Source organism: Thalassophryne amazonica, chromosome 23, assembly GCF_902500255.1.
Source record: "Thalassophryne amazonica chromosome 23, fThaAma1.1, whole genome shotgun sequence".
Classification (NCBI taxonomy): Eukaryota; Metazoa; Chordata; class Actinopteri; order Batrachoidiformes; family Batrachoididae; genus Thalassophryne; species Thalassophryne amazonica.
Window position 1 is genome coordinate 12,294,673 of NC_047125.1, and position 19,787 is coordinate 12,314,459.

Genomic DNA, 19,787 nt, shown 5'->3' on the forward strand with positions numbered 1-19,787 from the left:
GCATATGCCCGGCATGAGAACAACCACTGGAAAGGTGATGCGGCGTATCAATCGCTAATTGGGTATCGGTTATAGGAGGACGTTTAGAGCAAAGAAAAGCAGGGTCACATCTTCCTCAAAAGGCCCTTTGAATCACTACAGCATTGGGGACTCATCCTGAATTTACCTGCCAGTGCACATTCTCACAGCGAGAAATACAAAAAAAGATGGTCACTGATCTTTTAAAAAATGTAAATGTAATTTTGCGAGATAACGACAGGGGCACCAAGAGATCCTAGTGTAAAATTATGGGATTTTACACTAGGATGAGTTATTACTGGATGTTTTAGCGCAATCTTGCAGTGCATATTAAAATACCTTTAAAAAAAGTGAGGTGTTTAACCCCTGGGTCCAGAGGGTTAAACACCTAATTTACCTTAAACTGTTTACTTTGCCTTGTTTGGTGTCATTTTTTTCCAGCACAATCTCACCTGTGTTTTCTTTCATTCTGACATACTGTATTAACACAATGAGCTTAAATTCAAACAACATAAAATTGGAATAGAAAGGTTTTTCCCCCTGTGAAATCCACAAAGATGTTTAACAAACCATTTTTATAACTTAGAATTCAAATATGAAATGTAAATTTCAAAAAAACATACGTACAAATATGGCAAACAACAAAGTTATATACAACTATATACATTAAAATGCAGGAAATGCTTCAGGTGTTTTTGTACAACTATTTACAAACCAATAAGGTGCCACTCAAAAAACAATTCTTGTCCAACACAAGACAGTCTAGTCCATAGTCCAGACCTACAAGAGGAGTGTCACTCTTCCTGTTATCCACCTGGAGGCAGGGTTGGCATTTTAGTCCGTCTTTGGTGGCGTTTTGGCGAAATCACCTCAACAACAACCCCACGTGGGGTTGATGACTTTGATTGATTTAGGTTGTGCGTTTCGCTACCAATGATGCCAATGCTATACCAAGGCCGACGAGGAAGTAGAAGTCCTGTTCGCTGTGCGTTTCTACAAAAATGTGCACCAAAAATGACCATAACTGTCACACGACTCCAGAGGGTTAGTATTCATTTTGGGTTACCTGACACCCCCCCCCCCCCGCTTTTTTTTTGGCACCACCCATGTCCAATTAGAATGTGCCTTTTTTCTACCACAACAATTTCCCTCAAAAGCAATGTAGTTTAGTAGGTGTGAGTCTAATTATGTTCAAAGAAGGATGATCAAGTCCAAGAATTTAGGATGGTGTCACCTTTCGCAATATACGATGAGAGAAGTGTGTGAAGCGCGTCACCCATCATTCGATGTTAAGCTGTACCAGGTTACAGTGCACTGTAACATCGTTGAGGCAAAATTTATAGTAGTAACAGTCAGCATACAGCAGAGACAGTAAATCTTCCTTCTGATGCATCTGTCATTTGATAGATGTATTTCAAAACTCATACTGAAAGGATGTCTCGTGTCAGTGAAGAAAATAGTTATGTGCATGCTTTAGAAACACTTAAAGTTGGTGTGTGTGTGTGTGTGGGGGGGGGGGGTGGTCTGGCATACCTAGCTCTCCATTCTCAATGACCTCAAAGGTGGTCCACCAGTCGTCAGTGTTGAAGGTGATGTTCTTCATACCCAGTGCAATTTCTGCAAGCTCCATAGAGCGCATGCTGGGAGAGACCTATCACAAAAACAGCACGGAATAATTTATATATTATTCAGACATGAAAACGGCACAAGCAGTTGATTTCATTGAGTTTTTCAGCCTACACATAAAACAAATGATCCCGGACAGAAGGAAAGAGGGGAATGACATTGGTACATTCTTCACCATCTCCATGACCCAACTCCACCCACCAGGCTGCTGGGTGGAGATGGGTCATTAAATGTGAAGTAAGGAGCAGCGGAGCTCAAGATTTTTTAACTTGACCACAATTACCTCAATATAGTATTATCAAATCAAACTACTTAACCTGCAGAATTATTCAAGGCCAGTCTAACCTGGTGAAATGAGTGCTGTGCGGTGAACAGAATGGCTTCTGGTGTTGTACTGAACTTAAGTGCCAATTGTCCAACTGTTGCACTCGTCTCCCACCCCATCATCTCAACATCCAGCATCACAATACTCAGCTTTGTGTGGCATGAATCTGCATCATTTGTTGTACATCAAAATTTCCTAGTTGTTCTATCATTTAAAAAAACCTTCAATACACAAGCTACAATCTGTTCAACTCTAAGAGTGCCTCAGGTGCAACAAGGACTCAGGTAGTTACTATCAGGGCTTTTGAGGATTAATTATTTGTCATGTATTTAAAAGTCTTTGTCAACACAAATGGAGAATAAAAACAAGAGTATGTATCCTGTTTTTCCAAGCCCAACCTTGTACTTGTGGAAGGTCTTACAAACGTAAAATCTACAGTAGTAAGAGTGATCATGATCTATCAAGACCTTGTAGAGTTCTTGAAACATTAGGTTTCAATGAAACCAAGTGAATAGGGTTTTAAAAAGGAATACTTTGCACCATGTATCAGGGTAACATATGTCATTTGCCATAGAATCCAATGGACACTGACATTTGACCTTTAGTTTGGACAGTTAACACTCAACATGGTAAAAACTATTCCATTTATTAATCATATTAGCTCAACCATTAATTTGCATCACCTTTTACCAAAATTGGAGCAACTTTAACTTTGGCCTCTGTACAAACTGAAATTGACCTTTGTCATCGTTTTTTTTTTTTTACCCCATAACTTCATAACATTCAGTCATAGATAGTCCAAACTATACCTTTTTGGAATATTTCTAATCAGACAAATAATGTGGTGTAGTTTTCAATATGATTGGAGCATCTTTTAATTTTGACCCCTCCCTTGCTGCCTATTGACAAATCAAGTGGATACTCTGCCTTTTCAAAGGAGTAATGTGTCAGGAGTATTGTGCCAAATTTGGGGCTTGTATCACTATTTGACAGACGTCTGTTAAATATTCTCTAATCTGCTGCACTATAACTTTTTGCAGACGTCACACTGACCATATGTACGCTTCATAAAGATATGAGGCCACAAAATGTTCCGTCTCCCTCTGCAAAGAGAGAGAAAGAGAGCGCGAGAGCATATTAAAATCAAACCATGTCGCCGAGTGCTCCTCTTTAACCCCATTTCTTTTCCTGCCACTGCTGTCGACCTGTGGAACGAGTCCACAACCTGGAGCGGCCGGTGCGTCTTGTAAAATGCAATTACTCACACAATTAAATCAGACATTTCTTTGATTAGTTCGCTTTTGATTTATTTCAGTGGCGGTAATCCCATCAAGTTAAGCCGCGGATGTCTCGGCCCGATTCTATCAACCCCCCCAGATACCTCTTTCTTTCCTCTAATTCAGCCGCCTTCATCCAACACGCCAGCTCCCTCTCTCTCTCTCTTACGTCACCTCACCACCCAAAGGCCCTATGGGAAAGCCGCCATGCAGGGCCACTCAGACATAGCATGAGTACAAACGCACACACATATTTTCTACCTTGATTAAACAGCAACTCTCCGGCTCTCTCTTTTCCACATACACCTCAAAGATTAAGTCCCCAGCAGGAGAAAACTGGGCAGAAACAGAGTAAAGACAAAAAAAAAAAATGAGCTGATTCACAACATGAATAAAAAGAAAATCCGAGTCCGCTGAGGCCGTACAGCAAATGTAAATGGACAAAAGTGGAGAAACGTTCAGACATCTGTGGAAAAGCAAAGATAGCGTCTTTTGCTGGCGGCGAACTTAAAGTACCGCCAACAGAATGCAAACGCTTTCAAGTTTTAAAGGTAGAAATGTGAATTTTTGACAGAAACTCAACAGCTCTGGTCAGGTGTTCACGTAAAAATGAAAAACACAGAAGCCTTGCGTGATCTTACGAGTCCAAATATGAACACAAATTGAAGCAAACAATGCATTGTACCTGTCATGTAATTCATTTTGAAATATTCATAAATTTGTGATGTTGCCGACCTGAATTCATGAACGTAACAAATCAAAAAATTTTATTAGATAAAATTAGCATATAGAATTCATAACCATCTGTTCATTAGTGTATAAACTGATGCATTTTCATAATGTCAGAATGACCTTGTCATATCTATGGTTGTGGGCCCCCTCGTAGATGCCACACATTATACCACCATGTTGATACGGTAGCCCAAAAGAGACAAACTCTATATTTTGCATTTTGCATCGTGGCTGGAAGCCTGAAGAAAAAAAATTTGAGAAATTAGTGGTGGCTCCCCTTTGCACTGTTGACAATTTTGAGAACTCTTATTTTTGTGAAATTACTGGGTTTTGATGTAACGCAATCTGCAACCTCACCACAAAGCCCCTGCTTGTTTGCTGGTGTTACTCAAAATTCCTCATCGTTTCAGATAGCTTTCAACAAATTCTGTCATCCAGTCATCTCTAGTGTTTATCAAAATTAAAAAAATTGTATAAGAAAACTGAGATTAAATGATACAGTAATAAGGAATAGTAATTTATTTTATTTTTATCTTGACAGTTGTATATAATCAAATCAAATTACAAATCAAAAGATGTAAATCTGTAACTTAATTACAGATTTACATCTTTTTATTTGTAAATTGTTTTATTGCTCTGATTTTGTGTTTTAATGTGTATATATTGTACAGCACTAAGAAACAATTTGTACAAAAGCACTTTATATATAAAGTTATTATGACACAAGGCTGGCAAAGACACTAAATAATAAATTAATATTTAATTCATATTTAAAATGTCTAGAAATTATTGACGTTTGGCTTAATTTTTTTTAAATTGTCAAACATGTTAAACATATATTTCCACCAATTTCGCTTTATCCCCTTTTTCCTGCTTTCAGTTTTAACAAGAAAAAACAAACAGAAATGTCCAAATGCAGGCATGTTTTCTTTATCAATCAGAAATTATTTATTTTACTAGTTTTTGATCACTATTATATATATGTTCTCCTTAATTATGTCAAAATGCTTTTTGTTAAAGTTGCTGATGTTTTCACTGTTGTTGAAAGTATTATTAGATATCAAAAGTTGTTGTAATAAGCTATAAATCCACTTCTGAAATATAGCAGTTTGACACATTCGTTTTTGAGGTTTCACAGACGGCATTCAAACAAAACAATAGCTGAACGATTCTGCTCCAAACTTTATAACCTATTCATTAAATATCATACAATAAATTCATCAACAAGCAACAAAACCTGTCCTCAAAAAAAAGAAAAAAAAAAAAAAAACTGACTGTGATCACTCAACATGAACAACAGAGGTGGGCAACCGGGAGTGAAAAATTAGTCAAGTTGCTCCTCCTACACCGTTTTTGTTTTTCACATCCAGCTCAGCTGAGAGAGCTTGAAAAAGAAAATATCAAATTTAACAACAAATGCATGTGAAATGACGACTGGAGGCTTAAGGAGGTTCTTCGCTTGACATTCTAAAGGTCACATTCCCGGCGACACCACTTTATCAGGGGCAATAACGACACCTTTTTCGGTGAGTTACAGCTGTAATCATCATTTGATCTAATTTTAACATTTTTTCCCCCCAGAACAGTAACAGTTTGCTAGGATTTGTCTGACATTTGAAGATATTTTTGTTGGTATATACACAGTGTAAAGCAGGTTGCTCAGTGGGCTTCCAATATGTAGACCCGGATTGAAATATTCGGTCATGCTACCTGTGTGTGTCCTTAGACAAGTTACTTAATGGGGAGGTGATGGTCTCGTGGTTAAGTGTTGGGGTTAAGACCAGAGGATCCTTGGTTCAAACCCCAGCCTGAAGAATATTTTATTACTGTTACAACGATCCAAAAGTGACGTATGAGTTTAAGATTCCATCAGATATCCTCCCGATCTTGTGTGGCAAAGGAAAACTTTCAAATGTAGTTGGGTCACACTTAAAGTAAGAATTACAGATTCTGGGCAGCCTGTGGAGAGCGTTAATCCGCCAGGAGAAAATTAACTAAGTGAACCTGAAGAGGTTTTCTTTCCCTTGGCTATCTTTTGTCATTTTAATGTGCAGGTGAACTAAAGTCCATTATGGACTTGAGCGTGAACAGCCATCACATGATAAGAGGGAGGAAGCTGTTCCTGCCTCCTGTGGCCTTAAAATGACACAGAAATTACAGTCATCCAAGCCAAGCTGAAAGCTGTAATTGTAAAAAAAAAAAAAAAAAAAGCCACATGTAGATAAGTGGCCATCTTGGGTTGGTGCACACTGTTTCCATCTGTTGTTATGTGATGGGAGGAAGACAACTTGCACTTTGGTGAAAATGCAAGACAAGAAATAAGAGATAAGTGCAAAGTGAGGTTTACATATTTTTAAAGTTGGTGGATGATTTCTCGTCAGTCAGGCTCATCTGCATCAGCATCATCAATTCAAAATGAATTGATTAAAAGCCATAATAATGGAAACAGAGCAAGCATGGTCTCTTATTTGTACGAGAAGACACAACAGGATACCAGTGTGAAGAATCAGTAACTGATTCGCCAACCCAAGGTCCCGTTTTGTGTTTTCCAGTTTGAACTCCTTCAGCTACATGACCTGACATAACCACCACCATACAAGTCAGTACTTTTTTGATCACACACCATTCACACAATATGGGTGGACCACCCTCTGTCGCAGTGAAGCCAATACGAACTGGTTGCGAGAATAGGTCCACCTGTGGTAACCACCGGATTCAATGAAAAGCCCCTGTACTTGTGTTCGGGGCTCTTCTTGAACCAGTTCCTGGGAGAGCTACGTTCCCTAAGAGCCCAGATCTGTTCTGACTTTACATGAGATTTTAATGAATTGCCTTTTCTGTATTTAAAGCATAGTTGTTTGAGCCCTTTGTTCAGGACATTTTCATCAAAGAGCCAGGTCATTTACACTATCAATGTGTGCACTATCATTGAACCTCACCAAACGGTTTAGGAAGATTTGATTTAACATAGACAGAGTGATTCCAATGTGCTCCCACCCTAAATTCCCCTCTTGGGCTTAGCTTTCTAAGATAAAACCCTAAAGTACTGTAATGTGTCCATGAGCAACACTTTGCCACACTTTTCATTTTAATGGCTCTACTTTCCACTGAGTGACTCTGAAGTCCCACAGAGGCAGACATGAATGCTTATACATGGTGTGTCCATAAAGTAACGGTCCTTTTTATTTTTTTTTAAAAACTATATGGATTTCATTCATATGTTTTAATGTCAGACATGCTTGAACCCTCGTGCGCATGCGTGAGTTTTTCCACGCCTGTCGGTGATGTCATTTGCCTGTGAGCACGCCTTGTGGAAGGAGTGGTCCCGCCCCCTCATCGGATTTTCATTGTCTGGAAATGGCGGAATGAAAAGGACTTTTTTTCCATCAGAATTTTTTCAGAAGCTGTTAGAGACTGGCACCTGCAAACCATTCGAAAAAGTTATCTGGCTTTTGGTGAAAATTTTACGGGCTTCACAGAGAATAAGGACTTTAACTACAGCTTTAAGGACCCCTTTAAGAACGGTCGGTGCGCCGCGCTCCGAGCTGCGATGTCGCTGCACAAACCACTGGATCATTTCTAAGTTGATGGCTCTGTGGATACGAGACCGTCGTGTGCTCTTTCTCTGGTTATCACAAGAGCTGGACATCAGCCATTTTCCAGCAGATTTCACTTTTAACAAGAGATTTTGTCATGGAAAGCCGCACGGAGGCTTCGCGCGTCACGACCGATTCGCTGATGAAGCGAGACAAAGGAACACCTCCGTTTCGGAGTGTTAGAGGACAAGTTTGGACATAAGAGAACTTGTGGAGAGCTGGACATGTCCAAACTTGTCCCCCAACACTCCGAAACGGAGGTGTTCCTTTGTCTCGCTTCATCAGCGAATCGGTCGTGACGCGCGAAGCCTCCGCGCGGCTTTCCATGACAAAATCTCTTGTTAAAAGTGAAATCTGCCGGAAAATGGCTGATGTCCAGCTCTTGTTATAACCAGAGAAAGAGCACACGATGGTCTCGTATCCACAGAGCCATCAGCTTAGAAATGATCCAGTGGTTTGTGCAGCGACGTCGCAGCTCGGAGCGCGGTGCACCGACCGTCCTTAAAGGGGTCCTTAAAGCTGTAGTTAAAGTCCTTATTCTCTGTGAAGCCTGTAAAAGTTTCACCAAAAGCCAGATAACCTTTTCATTCCGCCATTTCCAGACAATGAAAATCTGACGAGGGGGCGGGACCACTCCTTCCACAAGGCGTGCTCACAGGCGAATGACGTCACCGACAGGCATGGAAAAACTCACGCATGTGCACGAGGGTTCAAGCATGTCTGACGTAAAAACATATGAATGAAATCCATATAGTTTAAAAAAAAAGAAAAAGGACCGTTACTTTATGGACACACCACGTACACAAGGTGAACAAAAACAAAAAAACAAAAAACAAAAGCAGAACAGAGCGAAAGTAAACAACTTATTTTAGATTCAAACAACAGAGGAAAAAAATGATTAGGTCCCCCCCCGGTTTTCAGCTGCAGCATCCAGGCATACAGTCCCCGTCGTAAAGGTTAACAGGAGCAAAGCCCTTTCTCCTCACCTGCCTGCTTCTGCTTTCCACCACTTTCCCTTTATCCCCCTTTCCCTGCTTTCAGTTTTAACAAGAAAAAAAGCAAACAGAAAACAAACAAAACATTAAGAATGCTGGAATAAATCCGTGGGTTGAGAGCACATGCATCCATACAGGCATGTCAATACGAGAACAGAAGACGGCGGGTGATTTCCATTTGAGTTGTGCAGGTTGACCCACCATGGCATCTTTCTTATCTTTCCAGTGTGCGATGAAGCTGGTTTCTCTCTCCATCTGTTGTACTTGGTCTTCATTGACCTGCAGGAAATATCGCGCACAAACACACAAACTTACCCAAGAAAGAAACTTTACGGCCAACTAAACTGCACTTTTGTGAAACACAAGCATTGGGCAGTGATGTTATTTTCTTTGCACATACAAGGTGACCCCCCGCCCCAAAAAAACAGAACCCGTAAAAATTGAAATAAATACTACAAAGGCCCAGCAAATTCAAAGAAATTTCAAGAAATTTGCTGGGACTTTAGTCTTTGTACGATCATTCCCCAAAGTTTCAGTTATCTTGGTCGCTTTGCATAAAAGTCACATTCTTTCCTAATTCTGCTCCATATGGTATGATTTGTTGGCGAAATAGGCCTCTAGGCAAAATGTATTTTCCTTGGTTGAGCAAGATATGTTGGGGAAGACTACTGAAACTTTGGGGAATGGTCATACACAGAATGAAGTCCAGAAAATTTGCTGGACCTTTGTAGGATTTATTACAGTTTTTATGGGTTCTGTATTTTTGGGTGTCACCCTGTATAATATGTTTTCAGAGAACAATTTGCTTTGTCAGAGTTATACGAATGGCAGGGAAGATTGGAGAAGGGAAAATTCACAGACACACACTGGCAGTGTGTGTGTTTGAGCCTGATAATGGGCCCAGTCAATGACATCCAGCACAGAACCGACGCTTTAATTAGGGAAACGTTTCATTGGCTTTATGTGGCGCTGCATGCATTCACTGCTATTGGGCTCAGGACTGGTTGAGGCTTAATAGCTATTTGTCATGCGAAAGATGGCATTCCCAAACGGACTTAGAATGAATGTGCCACTTTTTTCTTTTTTTAAACACATTGGAACAACAGGGATCCAGTGGCTCCACTGGGAATTAACATTCCCTCAGTGCTCTCGATCCCATAAGCTTGACAGCTCTCCAACGATACCACTCATCTCAAAGCCCCACCCGTTTACGGAGGCAAAATCAAGCCTATTGTGGAAGTTTGGGAAGAACAATTCAGCTCCCCAGATGGCTGAAGTCAGAGTGTAAAAACTGCTGTGCAAAGCACAGATATGGAATTATGGCAATGCTTTCAAAGAATGGTCGCAAAGTAGCGCTCTGCACGCTGAATCCTACCCTTGCACCGGCCGCTTATGACCCTCAGCATGCCTCATCTTTAATTACATAAAGCCTGCATGACAATTTTTTGTATTAAAGGTCAAAGCAACCAACAAGCTTTGTCCTCCCCCAAAATGTAACAGTTTTTTGGTTTGTTTGAAAGTACTGATCTTCTAGAGCCAAACCATCTCTCATGTTTCAGTCCAATCAAGCAATTGAACCAACAACCCCAAACACTCCTCCAACTGTTCGGTGCCTGAGCTGTGAGGAGTGAGTCTTTCGGTCCATGACAGCCTTCTGCAGGCAACAAAGAGAGCTCACAAACATGAATGGATGATAGTTGTGTCCAGATAAAGAGCTATAGTACTATAATGGTTGTGTAGACCCCCAAAGTCCACTGGTGCTGGTGCTTATACCTGGATTCTGCAGCATGAAGCCAACAAGAGTCTGACTCACCCTGGTCCACAGGTTAATTCCCCAGCCAAGGCTGGCACCCATTTACAGTTGGGTGGACTGAGACAACGGGAACCAAAACCAGGTCAAGATAACGGATGCCAAATCGCTAGGTCACTGAGCTCCTTGGTGTGCATTAAGGGCGATCCTCACAAACAAGAAATATGTAACAAGAGCAATCCGAGATTTCTGACATCCGCCAAGGGTTGACGAGGACTCAAAATAAAAGATATGTGATTCACATCGTGACCTGGACTACACCTGGATCCCGATTCCACAACACAATGCAATAATTGCATACTGATCCAGAATGGTCCAACTGACCAAGATGTTGCAATCTGATATTTAATTCACAAGACGTTTTTATGGTCTAATATCTATCTGTGGTGCAAATTTGATGAGAATCCGTGACGTAGTTCTGATGCAATCCTTAAAAGCCTGTATCTATCTGTGATGAAAATTTCATAAGAATCCGTGAAGTGGGTTGTTTTTTTCCTTTTTTTAATGTAAATATTCAAAGTCTATATAAAGTGAAATTTTGATCCGTAATCCAGATCCGGATCCAAATCACCTCCAAAATTTAAAAGTGTCTCCCATTTCCTAATATCTATCTGTGGTGAAAATTTCGTCAAAATTCGTGCAATAGTTTTGATGTAATCCTACTAAAAGACAGACAGACAAATAAATAAATGCTGATGATTTTATTACATCTTTGGTGGATGTAATAAATTTTAAGATTGCCAATCTGTAAAAACTGGCCTCATTTTGCCTCAAGCAAAACATTTCTTGACCAAGATTTCATTGGGATTCTTTGTTTGTTTTTCCAGACAACCTGTTTCTCTCTCTCTCAGACCGAATACCTACTGAAAATTAGTTTGCTCCAGTAGCAAAAGATACAAATAAATAAAAGGAACATTGTGCTGACTTACACTGAAGAGCGTGACGTAATTGTTGATGAGGTCACTGATCACAGTAACTTCCTGTGACGTTTGTCCTCGAGTCTGGAAAAGGCAGGAGGAGAAGACGGAGGCCAGTTTGTCACTCGGCATCTGGTTGTGTTGGGAACACTGCTGAATCCTGGACCACAGAGGAAACACATTGAGAAGTACCGCAAACTTTAAAGTAAATGACTGAATGAGAGAAAATTGTTGCTTTTTAAATACAGTTTATTAAAGACCAGCAGGAGCCAAAACAGCACTGAACATTGAGTCATTGACCTAAACTGTGCTTGCTAATTGAGAGCTTTAATAACGTTCCAAACAGAATTACACTGAATCATAATTTTCAGCCACAGAACACTACTGCTGCACTGACAAAAACATTTACAAATGGTTCCTGAAAAACAAGTCTTGTTTTTCAATAAGAAAATGCTTTTAATTGAAAATACCACAAATAAAAGCACATAGAGAGGAAAAAAGGGCAAGATTAGCAGAAATACAATAAACAGGTGCAATAAATAGTGTAAACTGGCCAATTGTGGCCTAAGATTGTGTCAGTTAGTCAGTTCTCCATAGACTGGACCCTAATAAGTTGTTTTTCATAATGAGTGGCTTCTGCAGAGTTCTGCAGATGATAGGCATAACTATACAGCGCATGGCGTGGTGTGATTCTGCTGCTTTATTCAGATCAAATCTGTTTGATGCAGTTTGAGTAGTAAATGTGTGTCCATTGTTGAATTTAATTGTTGTTAATTTAGCTGATGTGTTTCAGGCTTTAAAATGGACTACAGTCATTTTCACACAGAACGCTTTCAAACTAGTCCTTTGTTATGGTTCCAGCTAATCTAAGTAGGAACAATCTTTCTGCCACATCGAGGCGAAACATGGGGGACGCCTTGGCTTTCTCCAACTACTGGAGTCCTCAAAACTCAGGCCCCTGTGTGCTGGATCATGCACAGAGAAACATGTCGCATGGCCAAAATAGTTTAGTCTTGATTCAGGACAATCGCAGGAGAGAAAGAGAGAGAAGTGGCAGCTGGAACGGTCCTCTGTGATTCCGGAAGCGATTAGAGATGCCTTCAACAGCCAACTCTGAGAGAAAATGATTAATCTGCTACAAAATAATTTAATATACGCAGCATCCAGCAGCACAAAGCGTGGCATCCAGCTGGGAACACAGCGGGTGGCATGGTCACGATGAAGTACGTGGGAGTGCGGAGCCAAAATGCGTGCAAGTGTCAAGGCACCGTTAGCTGTGGATGATTGTTAATAAAAAGTAGCACACTCCCTTTAAGGGTTTCAGTCGCCATCTACTGTGATGTATGCAGATGATACGTAATTTTACATATCATCTGCATACACCACAGTAGGTGGCGACTCCGTTTTCTCCTGGAAATACATTTGAAATATACCAGGTTACACAAGTGTACGACCCTGTAAAGTTTCAGATGTATTTCCAGGAGAAAAAACTGTTCTATATTAGGGTAAATACAATCAGAGTTGCCAACTAATTACTATTCCTTTCAGCTCTACATATGAATGCCAAGTTTGAAGGAGTGATACCTCCCCCATCTCCATGCCTTTGCCCACATCTGAGGTGGCAGACTTGGGAAGGAGGTGCACTCACACACCAGAAGGAAGCGTGGGGTTATTAGCACAGCAGAAGGGACAACAGGCAAATCAGCAGGTGACAAGTCCCAACCCCAGGGGAACCTCTGATTCACTGTACTTGTTGCTTCTGTGATGCAGCTTTAAATTTGCAGATCAACGCTGGTTCCATTGGCAACGCAGCCAATGACAAACACCATTAGAGGCGACAACTAATTACTGGATTTGTCTTCAAAAACAGAAGTATGAATGGATCATTTGGCAGAAGTGTTTTGCAGCAAAATACAACTGAGTGCCATCATGTTGCTGCAAAAGAGTCTAATGGCTGCATTGATTGGATTGGCTTTGTATGTTTGTGTATCACATCAAAACAACAGATGAACAGAGATGGATTGCAGTCGGCGCTGGTCATGCTTGGCTGAAAAAATGGAAGTGTTCAGCCGAGCCATGGACACATCAGACAGACAGCATGTGCCATCTTTATGTCAATCTCTGTGATTATCTCGTATTTAGGGATTTGGCCATTTGATACAACTCTACACTGTGTGTTTATAATTTCAATATGTGTGTCTTTGTTTTTTTTGTGTCTGTGTGTGTGTGTGTGTGTGTGTGTGTGTATGTGTGAGTACCTGTACAGGTGTTGCAGCAGAGCTTCAAGGGTTGATTTGTTTATCTTTGGCAAGCTCTCTATAAAAGTTGAGTATTTCTTTACTCTCAGCCTCTCGTCTTTCTCATCTACAAGGCACAAAAAGGCAAAAGCAAATAGATCACGAAACGTGGATTATGCCTTAGTTAAATACACTGTATCTGTCATAATTCCTGCATGTGATCAAACTATGGGCAGCTTCTAATAATCCAGTTTTCTAGCTCATCAGCCCGGCCAATGATGTCTCTCAGCACCTTCTTTCAACCTTTTCATAATTCTAGTGCATTCTTGTGTTGGAGCTATGATCATTTATGTTACTATGCATCTCTGCCTTCTAAAAGAATTCAATATATATAGCAACCACATAGGCCATGATACGCTGCAGGAACAAGACTAATTCGGTGTGGGCAGGGTGGTGGCCAAACAATTTGTGCTAATGAAAAAGGGTCTAGCAGAAAGAACTTTGGAATGATTCGGTGCAGCAATTAATTTTATGGGGTAAATTACAATTGCCCAAAAATGGCATTTCTTACATTCAAATACATCTATATACATAAAGGGCTACGTCTGTCTGTCTGTCCGGGATGAACTCCCAAACTATAATATGTAGCCCTAAAAACTATATATATTTTGAATCCTCATGACATGGGGAACAAACTGGTACCATTTTTTTAAAAGTTGAACTGAAAATTACCCCAAAAGATTCAAATTTCCAGCCCTGTATATGTCTTGGCCATCTCTGTTTATTTAACCCCTTTCTTCAGCACACTCAGCACTGCCACAGCACACTCAGCAAAACAACATGCTTAGGCTGAGGCTGTGGGTATAACCAGGCAGATTAAAATTTCCAGCCCTGTATATATGTTGGCCATCTCTGTTTATTTAATACCTTCCTTCAGCTACTTTATGTTCTCAACTGTTAAGCACCTGACTGTCCTGAACAACCCAGTTTGCCTTCCTGTCTGAATACATTCATTTTATGTTTGTAAAATTGCACTGTAAAAACAGTGAAATACACCATTTCCTCAATTTTGATTAATTGATATTTACATTTACTGTTACCTACCTTTTGTGTGTAATTTTGTTATAAATTTGATTGCAAAACAAAGTCTGCATGAAGGACTTCAACTGTGTTTGTCATTTAACCAAGTATTTCCACTTAGTTTGGGGAGTCCACCTCTTATAGTTCTGCTGGACAAACTTTAGCCCATTAACTATTATATTTCTAAGACATCAGAATTACAAAAACAAATGTTGGGCAATTGTTTTGACTAAAATGATTGGCATTTGGCTTATGTCTAAAACAGGTTAACCCGGACAGCGCCAGGTACCCCAGCTAGTATTGCATAAAAGACCAGAGATCTTCTTCAGATTTTTACTACTGTAGTGCAGCACATTGGAGCTGCCTCTACTCAACTTTGATTGGCCATGCATCCAACATACAGGTAGCAGAAAAAGCACCACAAGAAGCCCAGAAGAAGGTAGATGTTTAACCTATTAGCACAGCATCTGCTGCAATGTACCTGCAATATTGTTTAAATGGACTTACCCATTCTGATCTAGGATGACAGTATTCATAAATTTTGAAACAAACTAAGTTCAAACAGGTATACTACATACCGTGATCGGGTGTTGTGCTTTTGTTTTTACCTCACAGATACAGCTTGAGAATCTTTACCCAGTCATGCACTGCCCTTTAAACATTTAGAAGCATTAACAGATGTGGAAGTAGCAGCATAGCCGTGTCACTCAACTGCTAACAACATGACTTTAAAATCTGATGACTGACCTGCTCAGAAGTACATTTAGATCGATTCAGGGGTAGACACTTTAGAACCAATTTCAATTCGCCATGTTTGCTTTGTACCATTAAAAAAAAAAATTGACGGCATTGGAATTCTTGGCTACACTTTCATTGCTGATGTTCACCTCAAGATTAGGACTATGACAAACAACTCCCATACCCAGTGCTGACACCCAGTATGGATACAGCTCCTTGGTCAGCAGTGCATCTTCTGCTTTGGACAAGAAGCTCTTCAGTGTGTCGGTGACATCCTCCAGCTGGTGCTCCTTCTCCCGTAGCTTGACATTGCGGGCATCCCGAGTGAACTCCTCCAGGAGTGCAGCCACACGACTGGTATCACCTGCCTTCTGGTAAACCCCCTCCTGACACAAACCTGTGTTCAACAATGACAACAATAGAGGGAAAAGTTTGACAAAGATAACACATTGGTACAACCCCAATTCCACTGAAGTTGGGACGTTGTATAAAATGTAAATAAAACAGAATACAATGATTTGCAAATCCTCTTCAACCTATATTCAATTGAGTACACCACAAAGACAAGATATTTAATGTTCAAACTGATAAACTTGATTGTTTTTCTGCAAATATTTGCTCATTTTGAAATGGATGCCTGCAACACATTTCAAAAAAGCTGGGACAGTGGTATGTTTACCACTGTGTTACATCGCCTTTCCTTCTAACAGCACTCAATAAGTGTTTGGAACTGAGGACAATAATTGTTGAAGCTTAGTTCCCCCCTGGCAGATCCCGAGCAGCCGGGAAAGCAGGCCGACTGGGTGACTGTGAGGAGGAAGCGTAGCCCTAAACAGAAGCCCCGTGTACACCGCCAACCCGTTCACATCTCTAACCGTTTTTCCCCACTCGACGACACACCCGCCGAGGATCAAACTCTGGTTATTGGCGACTCTGTTTTCAGAAATGTGAAGTTAGCGACACCAGCAACCATAGTCAATTGTCTTCCGGGGGCCAGAGCAGGCGACATTGAAGGAAATTTGAAACTGCTGGCTAAGGCTAAGCGTAAATTTGGTAAGATTGTAATTCACGTCGGCAGTAATGACACCCGGTTACGCCAATCGGAGGTCACTAAAATTAACATTAAATCGGTGTGTAACTTTGCAAAAACAATGTCGGACTCTGTAGTTTTCTCTGGGCCCCTCCCCAATCGGACCGGGAGTGACATGTTTAGCTGCATGTTCTCCTTGAATTGCTGGCTGTCTGAGTGGTGTCCAAAAAATGAGGTGGGCTTCATAGTTAATTGGCAAAGCTTCTGGGGAAAACCTGGTCTTGTTAGGAGAGACGGCATCCATCCCACTTTGGATGGAGCAGCTCTCATTTCTAGAAATCTGGCCAATTTTCTTAAATCCTCCAAACCGTGACTATCCAGGGTTGGGACCAGTAAGCAGAGTTGTAGTCTTACACACCTCTCTGCAGCTTCTCTCCCCCTGCCATCCCCTCATTACCCCATCCCCGTAGAGACGGTGCCTGCTCCCAGACTACCAATAACCAGCAAAAATCTATTTAAGCATAAAAATTCAAAAAGAAAAATAATATAGCACCTTCAACTGCACCACAGACTAAAACAGTTAAATGTGGTCTATTAAACATTAGGTCTCTCTCTTCTAAGTCCCTGTTAGTAAATGATATAATAATTGATCAACATATTGATTTATTCTGCCTTACAGAAACCTGGTTACAGCAGGATGAATATGTTAGTTTAAATGAGTCAACACCCCTGAGTCACACTAACTGTCAGAATGCTCGTAGCACGGGCCGGGGCGGAGGATTAGCAGCAATCTTCCATTCCAGCTTATTAATTAATCAAAAACCCAGACAGAGCTTTAATTCATTTGAAAGCTTGTCTCTTAGTCTTGTCCATCCAAATTGGAAGTCCCAAAAAACAGTTTTATTTATTATCTATCGTCCACCTGGTCGTTACTGTGAGTTTCTCTGTGAATTTTCAGACCTTTTGTCTGACTTAGTGCTTAGCTCAGATAAGATAATTATAGTGGGCGATTTTAACATCCACACAGATGCTGAGAATGACAGCCTCAACACTGCATTTAATCTATTATTAGACTCTATTGGCTTTGCTCAAAAAGTAAATGAGTCCACCCACCACTTTAATCATATCTTAGATCTTGTTCTGACTTATGGTATGGAAATAGAAGACTTAACAGTAACAGACTCTTTCTCTCCGATTGTTCTGTCTGAGTTATTTTCATTAGTTACTTCATCCAAACCATCAACATGCTTATTAGACCCCATTCCTACCAGGCTGCTCAAGGAAGCCCTACCATTATTTAATGCTTCGATCTTAAATATGATCAATCTATCTTTGTTAGTTGGCTATGTACCACAGGCTTTTAAGGTGGCAGTAATTAAACCATTACTTAAAAAGCCATCACTTGACCCAGCTATCTTAGCTAATTATAGGCCAATCTCCAACCTTCCTTTTCTCTCAAAAATTCTTGAAAGGGTAGTTGTAAAACAGCTAACTGATCATCTGCAGAGGAATGGTCTATTTGAAGAGTTTCAGTCAGGTTTTAGAATTCATCATAGTACAGAAACAGCATTAGTGAAGGTTACAAATGATCTTATGGCCTCGGACAGTGGACTCATCTCTGTGCTTGTTCTGTTAGACCTCAGTGCTGCTTTTGATACTGTTGACCATAAAATTTTATTACAGAGATTAGAGCATGCCATAGGTATTAAAGGCACTGCGCTGCGGTGGTTTGAATCATATTTGTCTAATAGATTACAATTTGTTGATGTAAATGGGGAATCTTCTTCACAGACTAAAGTTAATTATGGAGTTCCACAAGGTTCTGTGCTAGGACCAATTTTATTCACTTTATACATGCTTCCCTTAGGCAGTATTATTAGACGGTATTGCTTAAATTTTCATTGTTACGCAGATGATACCCAGCTTATCTATCCATAAAGCCAGAGGACACACACCAATTAGCTAAACTGCAGGATTGTCTTACAGACATAAAGACATGGATGACCTCTAATTTCCTGCTTTTAAACTCAGATAAAACTGAAGTTATTGTACTTGGCCCCACAAATCTTAGAAACATGGTGTCTAACCAGATCCTTACTCTGGATGGCATTACCCTGACCTCTAGTAATACTGTGAGAAATCTTGGAGTCATTTTTGATCAGGATATGTCATTCAAAGCGCATATTAAACAAATATGTAGGACTGCTTTTTTGCATTTACGCAATATCTCTAAAATCAGAAAGGTCTTGTCTCAGAGTGATGCTGAAAAACTAATTCATGCATTTATTTCCTCTAGGCTGGACTATTGTAATTCATTATTATCAGGTTGTCCTAAAAGTTCCCTAAAAAGCCTTCAGTTAATTCAAAATGCTGCAGCTAGAGTACTGACGGGGACTAGAAGGAGAGAGCATATCTCACCCATATTGGCCTCTCTTCATTGGCTTCCTGTTAATTCTAGAATAGAATTTAAAATTCTTCTTCTTACTTATAAGGTTTTGAATAATCAGGTCCCATCTTATCTTAGGGACCTCGTAGTACCATATCACCCCAATAGAGCGCTTCGCTCTCAGACTGCAGGCTTACTTGTAGTTCCTAGGGTTTGTAAGAGTAGAATGGGAGGCAGAGCCTTCAGCTTTCAGGCTCCTCTCCTGTGGAACCAGCTCCCAATTCAGATCAGGGAGACAGACACCCTCTCTACTTTTAAGATTAGGCTTAAAACTTTCCTTTTTGCTAAAGCTTATAGTTAGGGCTGGATCAGGTGACCCTGAACCATCCCTTAGTTATGCTGCTATAGACGTAGACTGCTGGGGGGTTCCCATGATGCACTGTTTCTTTCTCTTTTTGCTCTGTATGCACCACTCTGCATTTAATCATTAGTGATCGATCTCTGCTCCCCTCCACAGCATGTCTTTTTCCTGGTTCTCTCCCTCAGCCCCAACCAGTCCCAGCAGAAGACTGCCCCTCCCTGAGCCTGGTTCTGCTGGAGGTTTCTTCCTGTTAAAAGGGAGTTTTTCCTTCCCACTGTAGCCAAGTGCTTGCTCACAGGGGGTCGTTTTGACCGTTGGGGTTTTACATAATTATTGTATGGCCTTGCCTTACAATATAAAGCGCCTTGGGGCAACTGTTTGTTGTGATTTGGCGCTATATAAAAAAATTGATTGATTGATTGAACAGTATTCCCTGAAAACTCCCTTCTGTCTGATCATTTCTTAATAACATTTACATTTACTCTGATGGACTACCCAGCAGTGGGGAATAAGTTTCATTACACTAGAAGTCTTTCAGAAAGCGCTGTAACTAGGTTTAAGGATATGATTCCTTCTTTATGTTCTCTAATGCCATATACCAACACAGTGCAGAGTAGCTACCTAAACTCTGTAAGGGAGATAGAGTATCTCGTCAATAG

At 40.5% G+C, this 19,787-nt stretch overlaps 1 protein-coding gene across 5 annotated transcripts in view; it reads right to left on the reverse strand.

Moving 5' to 3' along the window:
* zmp:0000000660 (arf-GAP with Rho-GAP domain, ANK repeat and PH domain-containing protein 2) overlaps positions 1-19,787 on the reverse strand; it is a 215,809-nt gene that overhangs the window by 18,349 nt on the left and 177,673 nt on the right. For 4 of the 5 annotated variants that reach the window (XM_034164507.1, XM_034164503.1, XM_034164504.1 and 1 more), the window contains 6 exons: positions 15,536-15,748; positions 13,555-13,660; positions 11,309-11,456; positions 8,771-8,848; positions 3,508-3,582; positions 1,552-1,669 (listed from right to left, as the gene is read on the reverse strand). In XM_034164507.1, coding sequence (XP_034020398.1) covers positions 1,552-1,669; positions 3,508-3,582; positions 8,771-8,848; positions 11,309-11,456; positions 13,555-13,660; positions 15,536-15,748 — 738 coding nt within the window. The remainder of the gene's footprint in view (positions 1-1,551; positions 1,670-3,507; positions 3,583-8,770; positions 8,849-11,308; positions 11,457-13,554; positions 13,661-15,535; positions 15,749-19,787) is intronic. The other variant, XM_034164506.1, reaches the window with a different exon arrangement.